Source organism: Anopheles moucheti, chromosome X (genome assembly GCF_943734755.1).
Source record: "Anopheles moucheti chromosome X, idAnoMoucSN_F20_07, whole genome shotgun sequence".
In the NCBI taxonomy this organism is placed as follows: domain Eukaryota; kingdom Metazoa; phylum Arthropoda; class Insecta; order Diptera; family Culicidae; genus Anopheles; species Anopheles moucheti.
Genome location: NC_069142.1, coordinates 16,395,490 through 16,413,990, shown reverse-complemented (window position 1 = coordinate 16,413,990; position 18,501 = coordinate 16,395,490). Strand labels below are relative to the sequence as shown.

At 38.0% G+C, this 18,501-nt stretch overlaps 1 protein-coding gene across 1 annotated transcript in view; it reads left to right on the top strand.

Annotated features, from left to right (window-relative positions):
* The window catches only part of LOC128307076 (uncharacterized), a 165,025-nt gene extending 147,235 nt beyond the window's left edge, over positions 1-17,790 (top strand). The window contains exons 4-6 of the mRNA XM_053044796.1: positions 2,169-2,283; positions 14,106-14,266; positions 14,334-17,790. Of these exons, the coding sequence (XP_052900756.1) occupies positions 2,169-2,283; positions 14,106-14,266; positions 14,334-16,414 (2,357 nt within the window). The 3' untranslated portion in view covers positions 16,415-17,790. The remainder of the gene's footprint in view (positions 1-2,168; positions 2,284-14,105; positions 14,267-14,333) is intronic.
* Positions 17,791-18,501: the final 711 nt, after the last annotated feature.

The following is an 18,501-nucleotide window of genomic DNA, read 5'->3' as shown; positions in this document are numbered from 1 at the left end:
CGGACAAACAAGGAGTGTCTCCACGGATGAAAACACTGGGGGGGAGTGTTGACAAATGTAAACAGTCCGACCAAGGTGTATAACAAACTGGTCGTGATTACGGCGTTTGCAAAGAGAGGGCGCTGCCGTCGTCTTGTAGAACCCGAAGTAGCACGAAGCATCGTTGGAGCGATGACCGGAGAGGCTGGGTTGACGACCGTAGATATAAGCACGTGTCAGCGCGCATTAGGGCCTCTTTTTCGCAAGGTATAACACATGTAAATTTTTTAACTCGTGGAAATATAACGTGTTAAATCAACGTGTGTGTTTGGAAGTAGAACTTTTGCAAAGAATCCGAAAAGAGCCTGTTGCGTGACGCAACACCATTCATCTGTAAGTTAACAATTTCGATACAATAAGTCCTTCTCAAACACAATGAAAAATTTTCTTCAACTACTGTTGGAATTATTTTGCATGAAAGGTTTAATGAAAGGTTTCACGCACTTGACGAAAGAATAATTGCCCTAGATAATCTTGCCTAGATAAATAATGAATTTTAGAATAAGAAAAGGATGACAAATACAAATGAATACACAGTAGCAAACAGAACACGGAGATTGTAAGAAACGTTTTTAGGGGTTCGGTTATAGAAACATTTTTTGCGAAAGATACAGGGCGCGGATACAACATTAAGTGAGATTTCTCACAACTACCGTAATTTCATTCATACCGTACCATTTCAAAAAAGACGTTTAAGAACAGATTAAGGAGTTACTCGATAATGGTATAATTGTACCTTCCAACAGTCCATACTCCTTTGGGATGTATTGAAAAAATCAAACCCAAAATTGTCGAAATCAAATTGTCGAGCATTTGCCAATTTATTCAAATACACTTGCAAATACACAAGTTATAACAAGCAAAACACTAATAGCACGCCAGATGTACCGAAAAAATCTGACGCGTCACAATTGCGAAAAATTCTTGTTGTGATCGATTATTGCAAATTAAACGAGAAAACTATCAACTTTAAGTTTCCTATTCCTCGAATAAAGGAAATCTTAGATTGTTTGGGAAAATCTGAAAATTGTACGACGCTTAATCTAAAATCTGGATTCCACCAGATAAAAATGAATCCCATAAATCAGAAAAAACGGTCTTCTCGACATCCCAAGGACACTTTTAGTTCACGAGAATGCCGTTTGTGTTGAAAAACGCGCTTGCAACGTTTCAACGTGCTATGAACCACGTATAAGTAGGATACATCGGTTCAATTTGTTTTGTCTACTTGGATGATATAATTGTAATTAGTTCTAACTTAACTTCGCATTTGGATCATTTAGATAAAGTTTAAAAAAAAAATAGCAGTATTCAATCTAAAAATCCAAGTAGCCAAGTGTGAATTCCTCAAACGAGAAACTGAATTCTTAGGGCATATAACAAATCAGCATGGTATTGAGCCTAATTACGAAAAAATTAAAAAAAAAACCCTTGAGTGGAAATTGCCTTCAAATCAAAAAGAAATTAAACGGTTTCTCGGCCTAACTGGCTACTATCGTAGATTTGTTGAAGATTATGAAGTAACAAAACCACTTTCAAAATACTTAAAACAAGGAGCAAATAAATATTACAGGTAGATAATGATTACGAGAAGGCCTTCACACAACTTCAACAAATAATTGCTTCTCATCAAGTTCTTGTTTCTCCTTTGAATTACCCTTTCTATTGACTACTGACGCTAGCAATTTTGCATTGAGAGCAGTTTTGTCACAAATTCAAGACAATTATGAAAGACCTATTGCATTTGCTGGTAGAACCTAGTACTGGGTAAAATTATCCTGCAACTGAGAAGAAGGCCTTCGCAATAATTTGGGCTGTTAAAAAGTTCAATCCTTATCTCTAAGGACAAAAATTCACTTTGATAACGGATCACAAACCACTTACCTCTTTATAGAACCTAAAAAAAAACCTCTTCAAAAAACCAAAAAATACTAAATTGGCGTTTAGGAAGTCAAGTTGAAATAAGCTGGAGTCGTAGTGAAATGAAGTATTTGTTTTTGTTTTTCATTGGAAATTTTTGGTGGTGTCTTTACTTTATATCTTTACTTCACTGCATAGCTGACCAATCAATCAATCACGCAAATATGATGTGGAATATATTTTTTCTCTTGTTTGATGCCTCACTACAGTTGACAATGGAATGCAGTTTGATGCGACCCGTGCCTTTCTCAAGGAGCTTGACGTAACTAGCGCAGTATGGATCGGTCTGATGCGTCCCGAAAACTCTGCGCGCTTCATTTGGACGTAAGTAGAATGTATAGCATATAACTTTTTTACTGTTGCATACGTTTTCGCGAAGTCTGCTGCACATGCTACCATAACCATAGAATATAACTACACATGCTACCACAAAAAAAAACTTTTTTCTTCTCTTTGTTTCTTGCTCGTACAACAATCTCAAGAGGTCTAAGCCTGATTTTTTTTTTATAAATTTACTCGGTGCTGGTCCTGTGTACCAAATACACTATCGAATCGTCTAGGCAAAAATAATTTACAATAGATATTATAAACAAGGAGAATAGCATAGTAAATTAAGATTCTATACGGCACCGATAAGTTACCATAGAGAGTTGATAAGTGGATATTTGCGACTAGCCGCGGGTTGTTGCAATTAATAGAAGGTAGCATGTTCGAAGGTTCCAAGAGAGAACAAAAAACAAACTGTACAAAATCAAAATTACGAAGTTAATGCAATCGAGTTCATGCGTGACCATAAAAAAGGCTTGGTAAAAAGAAAGCTCGTTAAACCAAGTGGCCGACTCGAAAATTCATTTTGTATAGGAACTAGTGATGTGCGGGTCGACCCGAACCTACCGGGTCGGAGCGCTCCAAAAGTGACCCGAACCCGTTCGGGTCGATCCGTAGGTACAAGTAGGTGCAACGCTTCCGGTAGATGCAAGCGCCCATAAGCGACTCCGACCCGTGGGTGCAGCGAGTTCGGGTCGGAATCGCTTATGCTTGCTTGCACCTACCGGAATCGTTGCACCTACTGAACCTACTTGGACTCGATTCCGACTCGAACTCGCTGCACCCACGGATCGGAGTCGCTTCTAGCTGCTTACACCCACGGGTCGAACTCCGACCTAGTGAACCCGTTGCACCCACGGGTCGGAATCGATTCCAATGGGCTCGCACCCGACTCCGGGTCGGGTCGTAAAATGAATCGTATGACCCACCACAAATAGGAACCCGACTTTTTGCATCAATGGTTTATTTTTATCTACACAATCTAACTTGTGTTCAAGTCATGGCTTGTTGTGTTGTTTGAACAAAACACAAACCAAGCTCGTAAAATTGATTACAAGAAAAGACGGTGCTTATTTGGCTGATGACTTAAATCATCATCATCATCAATTCATACAGCCCGTACAACAAAAGTACACAACAACTAGTTCTTTGAGAATAACAACATAACTTGAAGAGATGTATCAAACAATGTTGTGCAAAGTAGTAGAGAATAAAAAGTACGGTTTTCTATGGGGCGCGCATATTTGCAAACAATTACATTTTTTGTGAGGTCGAGAAACACTCCATGTAACATAACTATGCGACACCCTTCAAAAAACCGTTGTTTAGGGTGTGTCTTAGGGTGTTTCTTTATTATGTTTAGTGTATAGTGTTCGTTTGCGCGGCCTTTGGTCGACACGGTCAACAGGGTCAACACTTCGCGGTCAACACGCATTACGATCGACCTTACGAGTCGCTTGTCGCACTAATATACTTACATACATCTTTACATCTTTATTTTTGTTACGATATATATTCCTGGCCATCTTCATTCTTATATACCATCTTTTCTATAAATCGATGCAACGAAAAAACTTGACATTTGTGTGAAATTCACAAATGGCTCGAAAAAGTAGTGATTACCACGAAAAATTATTACGAAATTATTATTGCGAAAAAGTAATAAAGTAGTAAGTAGAAAAATACCATACTAAATAACCGAAGAATTTGACAATCAACCGGCCTTGTACTGTTGGATGGGGAAAAAGCATTTGATACCATATGACACCAAGGTATGGTATACAAACTTATTACGTATAACTACCCCTCATATTTGGTTAAAAAAAATAATAAAATCTTCAAAATTTATATTCATATTTATATGCTATTCAACATTTATATATCAGATCTACCACCTATGAAGAATTGTAAACAATACCTATACGCTGACGACTTTGCCATCACATCGTCATTAAAACAACCAAAAGCAATAATAAAATCGCTAAACAACGCGTTAAAAAAGTATAGTAAATTTTGCAACAAATGGAAACTGAAAGTAAACGAAAATAAATAAGAAGCTATTTTCTTTACTAAATACACCAGTAAACGAAAACTTCCCCAACGTTGTTTAAAAATAAATAACACAGACATTCCATGGGAAAATCATGTAAAATACCCAGGAATTACCTCGGATCAACGCATTTAAATCACATTTAGAAAATTCTGTAAGTAAAACTGAAAAAAACATTGAAATGTCTTTACTTTCTAGTAAATAGGAATTCAAAACTGAATCTACAAAATAAATTGCATCTTTACAACGCTTGCCTCAGGCCTCTATGGCAGGAGTACGCTGCTCTTGTATGGAAGAGTTGCGCCAAAACTAACTTAAAGAAATTGCAAATTTGTCAAAATAAATTACTAAAAATCATCTAAAATGTTCCACCATGGTACCGCACTATTGATCTGCACAAAAGAACAAACTCCCATCTCATTACAATATATTATATCGATCTGATTGCGCGAAAATATTACAACAAATGCCAAATGAGTGCAAATTCATTTGTACAGCAACTAGCTGGATGATCTAGGTAATTTAGTAGATAATTTAATTTAGGTAGATTAGGTGTTTCTCTAGATGTAAGATAGTTAGTTTTTTTGTTCTACACGTGAGTTTTTTTTTAAATAATTTTTCTCACATCATTAACTCCAACGACCAGTATAAAAATTCAACACCGGTTACGCTATAGAAAAGCAGAAAAGCATACGCTATAGAATTTATAAACAATAAAGATATACTTTAACTAACTAACTAACCAACGTATTTCGACAAATGCAAAATTGCAAATTTACTACTCACTCCAGGTTGACTTGCTTAATCGCTGCTAATAATTTGAAGTGGTTTTAGAACCTTCTTTAATCCACACAGCTACGATTCTGCATACGATACTTCATAAACAATGTTTGTTTTCAGGTTGTCCGTATCTTTTATGAATGTAATTGATATCATTGGAATGTACCAAGTTATCTAAACTAAGGCTGGAATGGTGCTGGATAAAGATATTAAACTGTTTGTTAGTAGCATTAAACTGTGGCAGCTATTTTCAGAAAGTTTAAAAACGATTTGTGCGGTTAAGATCAGTTTATTTGGTCCTAGACCTAGGAACACTTTTTACAAATTTTGTTCAATATTATTAAGATATTAATTTCCGGAAGACGCTGCATATACAAATCCTCAAGCACCACAGATCCCAAACATAGGACCATTATTCATTCGCGTTCACTTAAAAAAGCTAAAGAAGCTCGATTGTGAGTTTACATTACAGTTTACATTACATAGTACCTTGACGAATCGATGTAATCTATTACGAAAAAGAATTCATACGTAAATTATTACGTTAATTAATTCATACGTATTATACGTATTAATTAATTAATTCATACGTATTATCAGTACTATTCCTTTCTTATTTATCTAGCAACCTTTCTTTTGCGTAGTTGTTTTCTCTTAATTCTCATTATTCATTCGCCTTTTCGACTATTTTTTTTATAAAACACAGATTTAAAGGACCATAATCTGAGTAGACATCAGAAATTATCAATGGGTATCATAAGATAGCAAGAAGCTTGACCTTTAAACAATCGACTAGTCGATAGATATACAACATATAATTTGTAAGAAAATCCCTTTAATAAGTTAATTTTTGATACATAGACTATATGAAGCGAAAATCTTTCGCGGAGGAGCGGGTAGTTTCTTCTTTTATTGTGGCACCCTTCAAGAGGTTTTGGTTTGGAGCGGCCCGGTGGCATGATGGTAGCGGAGCCGGTCTTCACACGAACGGACCGGACCAAATCCCATCCGGAGCAATCCGTAGAAGGGACTTGACTATCCGGCTACGTGGTAAAATAAGTCGATACGGGCCAGGCCGTTCTAACGAAACAAAAAAAAGAGATTTTGGTCTGCCTTTACTGTAGTCATGGAACGTTTTTTTCGTGTAGCGAAAACACAATTTATCTTTTACTGAATAGTAAGCCTGGCGTACGTGCGAACCGATCGGAGGAAATTTTATGCTAGCCCTTGTTTGAAATTTGACAATTCACCACCTTGTATATGTAAACCTCAATCATCGATCAATAAGCTTATGTCAAATAAAAGCAAGGCTGGCACGCTGAAATTGTGCAGTCGTAAAAGGCAAGCCATAGAAGCAAATGCTGGTGTCTTCCTTTAATTCTAACAGGTTATGGGCCCAGTACCCAGCTAGAGCAGTGGTTATTTTCAAATCCACAAAATGGCAGGATTATTAAAAAATAATTTTTTGGTGCCGGTGTTTGATGGCACAAATTACGCTGCGTGGAAGATTCGTGTGTTGGCGATCTTGGATGAGCAAGATCTCATAGAGTGCATCACGGAAGAATCTCCAAATGAAGAGGAAACCAGTCTCGAAGAATCAGTGCTGAAGTCTGGTGACAAATTAAAAGTGGCAAGAGTGAAGAAGGACAAAAAGTGCAAAACGTTGTTGCTTAAAAGTATGTCCGACGAGCAAGTTGAGAATACGCAATTTTGCAAGACGGCATATGAAATATGGTCGACACTCGCATCAGTGTACGACAGAAAAAGTGTGGCAAAACGTTTGCATGTGGCTAGAGAGCTGAAATCACTCAAGCAAGGAAAAGAAAACCTTCACGATTTTTTTATCAAATATGATAAATTAGTGTTTGAGTACAAACAATTAGGGGCACAATTGGCACAAATCGACGTGGTAAATGGTTTATTGTTGAGTATCGGACCGCAGTATGCAACAATAGTGACTACTTTGGAATCCTTACCAGAAGAACATCTAACAATGCCTTTCGTTAAAGGCCGGTTGCTCGACGAAGAATTAAAACAAAAATCCTCTAATGAAGATGTAAAAGAAAGTGCCGTGTTTGTTGGAAAGTCGCAGAAGAAATTTAAGCAAGTGAAGTGTTTCCATTGTGGAAAAATAGGACACAAAAAGCCCGAGTGCCGTTTTCTCAAAAAATCGACATACACTAATGCTACATTATTGACGTTCGCAGGAACGACACATAATAGCTGTGATTTTTATCTGGACAGCGGTGCAACTGAACATTTAGCGAACAACAAAGCTTTATTTACGACGCTAAAACTTTTAGAAGAACCGAGGAAAATACATACGGCGAAAAACGGAATTTCCTTAAGTGCGACCGAAATAGGAACAATAAAAACGTTTTGGAAAAATAAAAGCGTTGAAATAACAGATGTGTTATTCGTAGAAGATTTGTTGATCAATCTGTTATCCGTATCAAAAATAATGAGCACAGGAAAAGAAATTTTGTTCAAAAATGACAAGGTTGTGATCCGCGAGTGTTCTGGAAATGTTATCGCAACAGGCAGAAAGTGCGGGGCGCTTTACAGGCTAGATCTACAGGTTGCAAGTAACATGGTGTATGCTAATGTATCGAACGACATAAATCTTTGGCATCAACGATACGGGCACATTGGAAGTGAATATCTAGAAACATTGATTAAAAACAATATGGTTCAAGGTATGGAATCGGTTAACGTGAAACACCATATGGACAAATTGTGTGAAACATGTGTTAGTGCCAAACATACACGTAAGCCTTTCGACAAAGTGAAGAAAATGAGATCGTCCAGACCACTAGAACTTGTGCATTCTGACGTGTGCGGACCAATTTCACCGGAAACGTGGAACGGAATGAAATATTTTGTCTCCTTTACGGATGATTTTACACATGTCACAAAAATTTATTTAATGCGTAATAAATCGGATGTTACAAGTTTTTTTCAACAATACGAAGCGATGGCAACGGCACATTTTGAAAAACCCATATCGAGAATTAGGTGTGATAATGGCGGAGAATATAAGAACAAAAAATTCAGTGAATTCTGTGCCAAAAAGGGTATTCAAATCGAATACACGGTAGCATATACGCCTCAACAGAACGGCGTGAGCGAACGCCTAAATAGAACGCTAATGGACAAGACAAGAGCGATGCTTCTTGGAAAATCGGTTCCAAAGAAACTATGGGGGGAAGCGATTGAAACGGCGGCATACTTGCTGAATAGAAGTCCAACCGTAGCAATACAAGGAAATAAAACACCAATAGAAATGTGGACTGGCAAAAAGCCAAACGTAAACAATTTATGAGTTTTTGGTGCAAAGTGTTTTGTAAGAGTACCACATCAACAAAGGCAAAAGTTGGACAGAGTTTCAGTGGAAAATGTATTCATCGGTTATGCCACAAACGGATATCGTGTTTGGAATGGAATAAAAGTGATGATTGCACGTGACGTCATATTCTATGAAACTGAGGATAAAGAATGTGCACAACCTATAAAGCTTCTCGAGAAAGGGGAAATGTACAAGAAACACTATTTGGTACATGATATGAACGATGAAACGTGCAATGAACAAACATCAGACGAAATAGTGGAACATAGTTCAGAGACTGAAATGAACAACGAAAAATCTTCGGAAAGCAGTTCATCACATGAGATGGACGATGAATCAGAATTAGAAGATGAACCCCAAGAAACTACTCCAACTACTCCAGAAACTAGTGCCAGACCGGTGAGATCAAATAAAACTAAACCACAACGATTTTTGGATTATTTTTTAGGCACGTCGGTAATGGTGGCAAATGAGCCTACATCAATGCAAGAAGCTATTGAATCCCCGGAATGCGAATCATGGAGAGCGGCTATGGACGAAGAAATTAAAGCTCACATTGATATCGGTACATGGAAGCTTGTGTATTTACCAGCTGGTAAACGAGCAATAGGATGTAAGTGGGTGTTTAAAGTTAAGCAGGACGAAACTGGAGAAATCAAGAGATACAAAGCACGTATAGTTGCTCAGGGTTATGCTCAAATACCCGGTATAGATTTTGATGAAACATATGCTCCTGTCACTAGATATGCAACCATTAGAACACTCATGACAATAGCAGGGAGAGATAATTTGTTTTTGAAACATCTCGATGTTAAAACTGCGTATTTAAATAGTGAAATTGATGAAGAAATTTACATGGCTCAACCAAAAGGATACGAAGTTCCAGGAAAAGAAGGAAAAGTTTGCCATTTGCAAAGAAGCATATATGGATTAAAGCAATCCGCAAGATGCTGGAATTTGAAATTAACCAATGTATTGAAAACTCTTGGCTTCAGGAAAAGTAGTACGGATGAATTGATTGCAGGCGCTAAGGAAACAGACATAAGAAAAGTATACGATGAACTCAAAAGACATTTTGTTATAAATTGGTTAGGAGATGTAAAATATTTCTTAGGAATTGAAATACAAAGGGATACATCTGGAATCTATAACATGAGCGTCAAAGGGCATATTCAGAATTTAATAACAAAGTTAGGACTTGAACAAGCTAACGTGACCAAAAGCCCTATGGATCAAGGCTTTACAGGGTTTGGCAATAGATAGGATACGGCGTGCCCAACTTATGGAATCGCGCAAACGAATAAGATAAAGCGTACCATTGATAGGGAAACGCGAAACAGTTTAAGGTATCGCGTGATATAAATAGGGAATCGCGTGCACAATTTAGTGAATGCCAAATTTGCCGACCGGTATTAGAGCTGGGTATATATTACCCCGGTTGAAGAGTTGAAATTTAAAAACAAACATTTCAAATTAATGTTGCATGAAATATCGAATTTTGGAGGTACAAAAAAGGGATGTAAAATATTTTTTGATAACAATAGAGCATAAAATAATTGATTTTCACCGACAAGCAATAACATTTAATAACATATACAACTAAAGCATTCAAAAATTTGAATTGGATCTTTCAAACATTGTATGTATACACAGGATTTCAAAACACGGGCATATGCTGTCGTTAGGTAAATTCACGGGTATTGAAAATATTTAAAATTGGTCTAGCAAGCGAAGCGTCTAAAATTATCCAGTTAAATCCAAGTGTGCAAAACAATAACTTGTATCCTGCGTTCAGTTTTCGATTTAACACAAATCGTGCGTTTAATTTTGGTGTCGGTTAACATAAAACACAAACATTCGTAAAGGTACGTATTTGCGCACAGCGATTAAAACGATGCGAAATTTTAAAACGCTCTTGCATTATTGTGTGTTTCAGGCGCTAGGGTACAACAGGTATCATTTCCTACTCGCTTAAATGTTGTGACTAGCAAACTGCAAGCGGATAAAGTAAGTTAAAATAGAGCTACAGACCGCAGCAACCGAACTCTGACTTACAAGTGCAAGTGCAAAATGCAGGCAATTCGATACAAACGCCCCGACGACGAAAAACCACGAAGATAGAGAGCGTGTGGTAAAGGCGTATGAGAACGGAGCAACGCTTGCAAATATTAGCTAAAAGCTAATCATAAAACTTCAGGCAGTACATGGGATAAACCAAAAGTACCAAACAACATAGCAGATCGACGCCAAGAAACGTGGTGGCAACATGCAGAAAGTGTTGTCGCAAAAAGCCATAAGCGATGTTCGGAGCTGGATCAACGACGAATGTACGGTGACGCTGAAAACACTCGTCGAACGCGGTCCGTGAATAGAGACCTATTCGTACAGTTCATTGAAAAACTAAAGCACACACTGCGTTCGAAAGGTACCCACAGAACCTATCTGGTGATGGATATCGTGGCTTTCCATAAAACAGCTACCGTAAGAACCGCTATCGGAAATGATGAAGACAAACCTCTATATTTACCACCCTACTCACGTTTTCTTAACCCAATCGAAAATCTTTTCAGTCAATGGAAAACTTTGTGAAAAGAAAAAGTCCTGAAAATGAAGATCAATTGATGGAAGCGATCAGGAATGACTCCAACCTAATAAGCGCACAGGATTGCGAAGGCTACATCTCGAACATGTGGCAATACATGTCCCGGTGTTTGAGAAGAGAAGAAATTTTAGATTAAGTTTTAGACAATTGTTTAGGTAATAAGATGCTAGATTTAATGTGTAAATAATTTAGTAAATAAACTAACGGCTCTTTTAAAGAGACAAAATGTGTTGATTTTATGCTTTAGGCTTGTTGTAACATCAGCACATATCCTCGCTGACGTAAATGTCCTAACGGGCCATCAGGCATAGGTTCTGAGGCTTGAGGAGTTGTTAGTCCTGCGAATCGGGCAGTTCCCTGACCGTGGTGATTCCTTTCCTATGGTGGTAACCATAATATTACCTAATCATTAATGTGATTAATGAGAGTGTCCTCGCGTAGCCATCCGAATGATCGCCAAACCGAGGCTACTCATTTACCGATAACGGCGGGTTATTGATGAGTGCCCTGCGCTCGGCTTCAGGTGTGCACAACACAACAAATAAATATTATTTTTGAAGAACCAACTCACAACATGGCACATATGATGGATATGTTCCGAGTCCTTTGCTTTGGGACGGTGATGGTGGCCGCCGCTCCTCTCGCTGATCATCCTTTAAGCGTGCGCATGCTGACGTTGAATCCCACTTCATCCTGGTAGATTAGGCCATTGTCCGGAACTTTCCGAGCTATTTCGTAAAACTGCGTAGCATATAATTTCCGATCTTCGATTGTTGGCAGTGTGTTGCGCCGTTCTAGGATCAGCTTAACCATCTTCAAGGAGTAGTTGAAGCCTTTTATTTCCCTCGCAATAGTAAGTAGTGAAAACTTGCACACCGTGGTTTTCCAATACTTTTTCGACGAGTGTTTTCAGCGTCACCGTACATTCGTCGTTGATCCAGCTCCGAACATCGCTTATAGCTTTTTGCGACAACACTTTCTGCCTGTTGCCACCACGTTTCTTGGCGTCGATCTGCTATGTTGTTTGGTACTTTTGGTTTATCCCATGTACTGCCTGAAGTTTTATGATTAGCTTTTAGCTAATATTTGCAAGCGTTGCTCCGTTCTCATACGCCTTTACCACACGCTCTCTATCTTCGTGGTTTTTCGTCGTCGGGGCGTTTGTATCGAATTGCCTGCATTTTGCACTTGCACTTGTAAGTCAGAGTTCGGTTGCTGCGGTCTGTAGCTCTATTTTAACTTACTTTATCCGCTTGCAGTTTGCTAGTCACAACATTTAAGCGAGTAGGAAATGATACCTGTTGTACCCTAGCGCCTGAAACACACAATAATGCAAGAGCGTTTTAAAATTTCGCATCGTTTTAATCGCTGTGCGCAAATACGTACCTTTACGAATGTTTGTGTTTTATGTTAACCGACACCAAAATTAAACGCACGATTTGTGTTAAATCGAAAACTGAACGCAGGATACAAGTTATTGTTTTGCACACTTGGATTAAACTGGAGAATTTTAGACGCTTCGCTTGCTAGACCAATTTTAAATATTTTCAATACCCGTGAATTTACCTAACGACAGCATATGCCCGTGTTTTGAAATCCTGTGTATACATACAATGTTTGAAAGATCCAATTCAAATTTTTGAATGCTTTAGTTGTATATGTTATTAAATGTTATTGCTTGTCGGTGAAAATCAATTATTTTATGCTCTATTGTTATCAAAAAATATTTTACATCCCTTTTTTGTACCTCCAAAATTCGATATTTCATGCAAAATTAATTTGAAATGTTTGTTTTTAAATTTCAACTCTTCAACCGGGGTAATATATACCCAGCTCTAATACCGGTCGGCAAATTTGGCATTCACTAAATTGTGCACGCGATTCCCTATTTATATCACGCGATACCTTAAACTGTTTCGCGTTTCCCTATCAATGGTACGCTTTATCTTATTCGTTTGCGCGATTCCATAAGTTGGGCACGCCGTATCCTATCTATTGCCAAACCCTGTATGAAAGATGCAACTGAAACTGAGATATTTGAAAATATCACAATGTATAGAAGCGCAATAGGAACATTAATGTACATAGCGAATACAGCAAGACCGGATATTGCAGCAAGCGTAGCTATTCTTGCAAGAAAATTCAATGCACCTACACAGAAAGAATGGATAGCGACAAAAAGAATAGTACGATATTTGAAAGGTACCATTGAATTTAAGTTAAAATTAGGCGGTGAACCTAAGAAGGGAATAGAGGCATATTCAGACGCTGATTGGGCTGAAGATAGAAACACCAGAAAATCTGTAACTGGTTTAATAATATTCTATTCAGGAGGAGCCATCAATTGGATAAGTCGTCAGCAACATTGTGTAACTCTTTCTTCCATGGAAGCAGAATACGTTGCGTTAAGCGAAACATGTCAGGAAATTAAATGGCTTAAAAGTCTTCTAAAAGATCTCGATGAAAAAGAAACAATAGCACATGTATATGAAGACAATCAAAGTTGCATTAATTTTTCGGAAACAGGTAAAAGGACAAAACGCTCAAAACACATAGATACAAGAGAAAATTATATCCGAGACTTATGTATAAACAAGGAGATTATTTTGAACTATTGTCCAACCAACAACATGAAAGCGGATATATTAACAAAGCCGTTAGGAATAACAAAGCATAGAGTAATGGCTATTTCGTTGAACTTTAATATTAACTGATAAGATGTTCACAAAAGATATCTCAAGGTGTAAATTGAGGAGGAGTGTTTGAAATTTGACAATTCACCACCTTGTATATGTAAACCTCAATCATCGATCAATAAGCTTATGTCAAATAAAAGCAAGGCTGGCACGCTGAAATTGTGCAGTCGTAAAAGGCAAGCCATAGAAGCAAATGCTGGTGTCTTCCTTTAATTCTAACAGCCCTATCATACGAAAACCAAATTTGCTACCGCCTTATGTCTTGTACCCTTTCGTCAAATTGGATATAGGATACATATGATTAATGAATTAAATTAAAATTAAATTCTTGATTTATTTATGCAGAAGCTCCAAGACACTGGATCCAGCAAGTGGTTATTGGGCAGAAACTATTCCAGCAATGGAACAACCACTATGTGCCGTAGTAGATCCGGTTAGAGATTTCCGTTGGCATGCTTTTCGATGCGGTGGCCCTGAAACTGCCGCATTCCTATGCGAACTTCCTGGTAAGTTTACTGCTTATTGCTTTTCGGTGTGTATTTTATTTAAAACATATCACCATTACTTTTTTAGTACCAACGTGGGCGGTAGATTGCACCATCACGTCAATTCCATCACTAACGGTACAGTATATGTCGGACAGTGGTACTGTGCAGCTCTCACGGGATTGCGGAGAATCCGGCACGAAGCATATTACCTGCCAGGGTAAACAAGACCGAGACAGCATCATCGAGCAATTGCAGTGCAGCGACGAAGAGGACTTGGCATCGGTATTAACCATAGATAAAACCAATCAATTGATGCTTGGCGCTAACAGTGTGGCATCAGCAAGCTCTACTCGGCGACCACAACAGCAGTCAATTTTAGAACACGATATATTGACAGTTGTATCCAGCAACGTTGAGGAGAGCAACAACAAGATCGAGGTCAATCCAAATCAAATCGAAGACACTGTAAAGAACGTCATCAACAAGTTCAACCTACAAGATCTAATGCGCAGTGAGCATGTAGCTGTACATAGCGAAGAACTGGACGGTGTGATGCACAATACGGAGAGTCAACGTAAATCTGCTTACATCAAGAAATATTCACCGCTGTACGTAAAGAAAAATCACTACACGAAAAAGAACTCCAACAGATCGGATCGAAACGATAGTGGCGATGAAGAGGATGAAGACGATGAACCGATGCTGGGTGATCAACCAATGCAGGACGAAACCGAAACCCAACCGATTGATATAATTCAACAAGCCGTAAAACCAACGGCAGATGGAGATTATGCTGATCCAATTGGTGTAGGAAATGGAGTGAAGATGGTCAATGAGAAATGTAATAAAGATGGATTGTGTGGCAACGACTATATCAATGTGAAATCAACGGAGATCGTGACTACACCGGATTCACGCTTGCGTCGTGGAACTGATTCGGACAGAGATGAGAGAACAACTGTTAAATCAACAGAACCAGTACCCATTACCATTATGCCTGATATAACAGAAACAACAACTTTTACGACGACGATTTCTACTTCATCGATACTCTCCACTGTTTCGCCCAAAACGCTGCTGTTAACCACAAGAACAACTGCGTCTAGTCACATATTACCAACGACACCAAAAAAAGAAGTTATTACCGGGGATCACTTCATACCGCCGATGTTACTCGTAAAGGCACGCTTCATATCCGCTCGTCCTCAAACAGAGTCGCCTCCAACCACACCAACCACGTTACTTCCAACGGCATCGTCCACTAACATTCCAGTGGAATCTGGCGTAACTGATTCTCCTGCACCTGCACCTTCAACATCAGAAGCAAATCCATCGGGAGATCATGAAAAGAGTGATCCATTATTGGTTGTAGAATCGACTTTGAGCGAAGGTGTTAGCGATGTTTTGCAGGATGAGGTATTATCTGCGACATCAATTGCTCCCAACACGACGGATGTCCATCAGGCAGAACATGTTGTTTTCGAACAAAATCATTCTGAACATTCCGAGCATCCCGAAACATTTGCCACCACCACACGACCGTTACAGACGGCTGTGACAACGCCCACGCATCTTGCACTTCCATATTATAATATTAATCCACTTCAAGCCGCTGCGTTGGTATCTGCTATCCAGTTGACACAGTATTCAGATTATATCACAACAACCATAGCACCGGAACAAGATACTACCGTGCACTCATCTGAATCACCTGAGGTATCAACTAGTGTCCCGATTACTACGATTATAGAGGAGGTTGGCTATATTACAAACGCTTCGGAAACTGAAGCAAACGATAGCAGTAAAACAAGTGCAAATTTACCAACATTGACCACGGAACAGAATACATCGCACAATAAACATACTATAATGTCGCCCAACAACACGAAAATTGAAATTTCTGAAGAAACCGGCTTAAATTCAGAAAATTCTTCATTGAATCAAAAGCCTATAAACGCGAATGAACATAAAACCTTCGAAGAAACCCACGATATCCATGCTGAGGAAGAGCATGAAGAGTACGACGAGCAAAAGCATTCTGAATTGCACAACAGTTTTTCTAACGTAGAAAATTATCAGCCCTACAAACCGAACCGTCATCGCCTGCTTACCAAATCAGAGGTACAAAACAACCATGGGGCATACATTAAGAAAATCCTCGGTTAAGGATGGGTTTCTGTGTCTTGTTGAATCTTAAAGGTTAGCCCTTGAGTCTGGCTTCTTCGCCCATTATGGTAATGACGTTAACATAAAGGGAGCACAGAACAAATAAGGTTTTCAAAACAATTTGAAATATTGCTAAGGATAGTTTTGAAAGCAAATGAACAACCGAGAGAAAGAAGTAGCTGGGAGTAATGGATTTCAGTTATAAAGAGAACGATTGACCGTGACATGGAACTTTACAGCGGCAAATATTTCTCATGAGTTACCTTTTGAGAAAAGATTAGCTTAACTATCAATAATACCTGCATTAAGTTCACGCTCTACATTGACTATTTCATCTCTATCACACAAGATAATAAAAGGTAAATGTCAAGTATAACGTAGTAGTAGTTCGATAACTAGATTAAAATCGTACCGAAGGAGATCGTCAACATATTTACCAACCGACAATTATAAAGCACAAAGAATAGTCAGCAATCATTCGCGAAATTACGACAACGGTAATAATTCGTTCAGTAATTTCTATTAATTAGACAACACACCAAATGCAGATCCTTAGCTTTTGTTAGGAAAAATTCTTTACTTCAACACGCACTATACTAAACATTTTTGGACATTTGAACTAAAAGTTTTGTAAAACCAAGAGCACGAAGAAAATAGACAGCTACGACTAGGTGTCTTAAGAGCAGTTGAAGGTATCGTTCGGATGCAGTTTGTGCGAAAATGTGTACAATGATTCAGACAGTATGAAAACAGAACGGAGTTGAAAGTTAGGATTAACTTAAGTGACGTGGTTCAACCAACTTACGGTCGCTGAACATAAGCAACATCAAAATTAGAGTTTGCCAGGAACCAAATGAGAGAATCTTTCACTCTCTCGTCTGGTTTGTGGTCAATATGTTAAACATCGTTGCTTCGTTTAAAAGGAAAATGTATTGCTACTTTTAAATGTTTGTACTAAGTGTAAGAAAACTTACATTGTTTTAAATATAAAAAAGAAATACGATATATTCAGAAAGCTATTCGTGAACATTCATAAGCCGGATCATAAGAACTATTCCTACTTAGCCAACATCACGAGGGTTACCTAAGACACTGAATTTTGTTTGAAAAACAATCTACAAGCTAGCTGCATTCTTGAAGGTGAATTCACAGACAAATCTGATTCTCGGGACAATGATGATAATGATCCTTCCAAACTAACTATAACTAGAGCAGATCATATCAGCACTTACGAGAGCTGTTTACTTTACCTTGATAGCGTTCTGCATCCGAATACACCGTCACTAACGTACAGCTCGCATTTTAAGAAACAAAAATAAAAATAATGCAGCTAGTTCCGGATAGTTTGAACTAAGCTGGCAAAGGAATTTTTATTACAAATAAAGTTTTAAACTCAAATTTGTGTTAAGTATTTGTCTGTTGCATCACATGCCCTTTAAAATTCACTTTCATATATGTTACCATTATTGGTTTAACGTATTTGCCTGGTCATTAAACACTGCATCCAAAAATACATTGTTGAGCATTCTAATAATACTATTATATGAAAAAAAATTAAAAAAACAATCCTAAAATAACTGTAGGAACACAAAAAACACATGGTGGTTCACAATATCAGTTATGGCACACCTTTAACAAACTTTTGTTTGGCAAACACTTTTCGGGTTAGACGCAAATAGACCAGCGGGTTAGACGACTTAAAAGAGCACAAGCTAATAAAAACAGGACAATTTAATGGTCAGTAAGTTCCTTGTTATCTATTTATTTTTTTAACGAATAGTATTACTGGAACTTAGTATTCTTGGACCGTGATATAAAAATAACAGGTTGAGATGTGAGATGTGAGAAGTTTTGGAACGCAGCGCACCTATACCGGTCTAGGTTCGTCGGACTTTGCTCCACTCTATTATCTTTTATTTAGCAAAATCTTTTTAAATATTTCTATAAAAATGGCAGGGTTTGTGATCTTGCTATATTCTGTTTTTGTATTTGAATTATTTTAATGGTGATTTTCCTAGCATAATGGTCTTATCACTTCAAGATTAGTATAAGAAGTAACAATGGCACAAGTTAGAGCGTTAAAAATT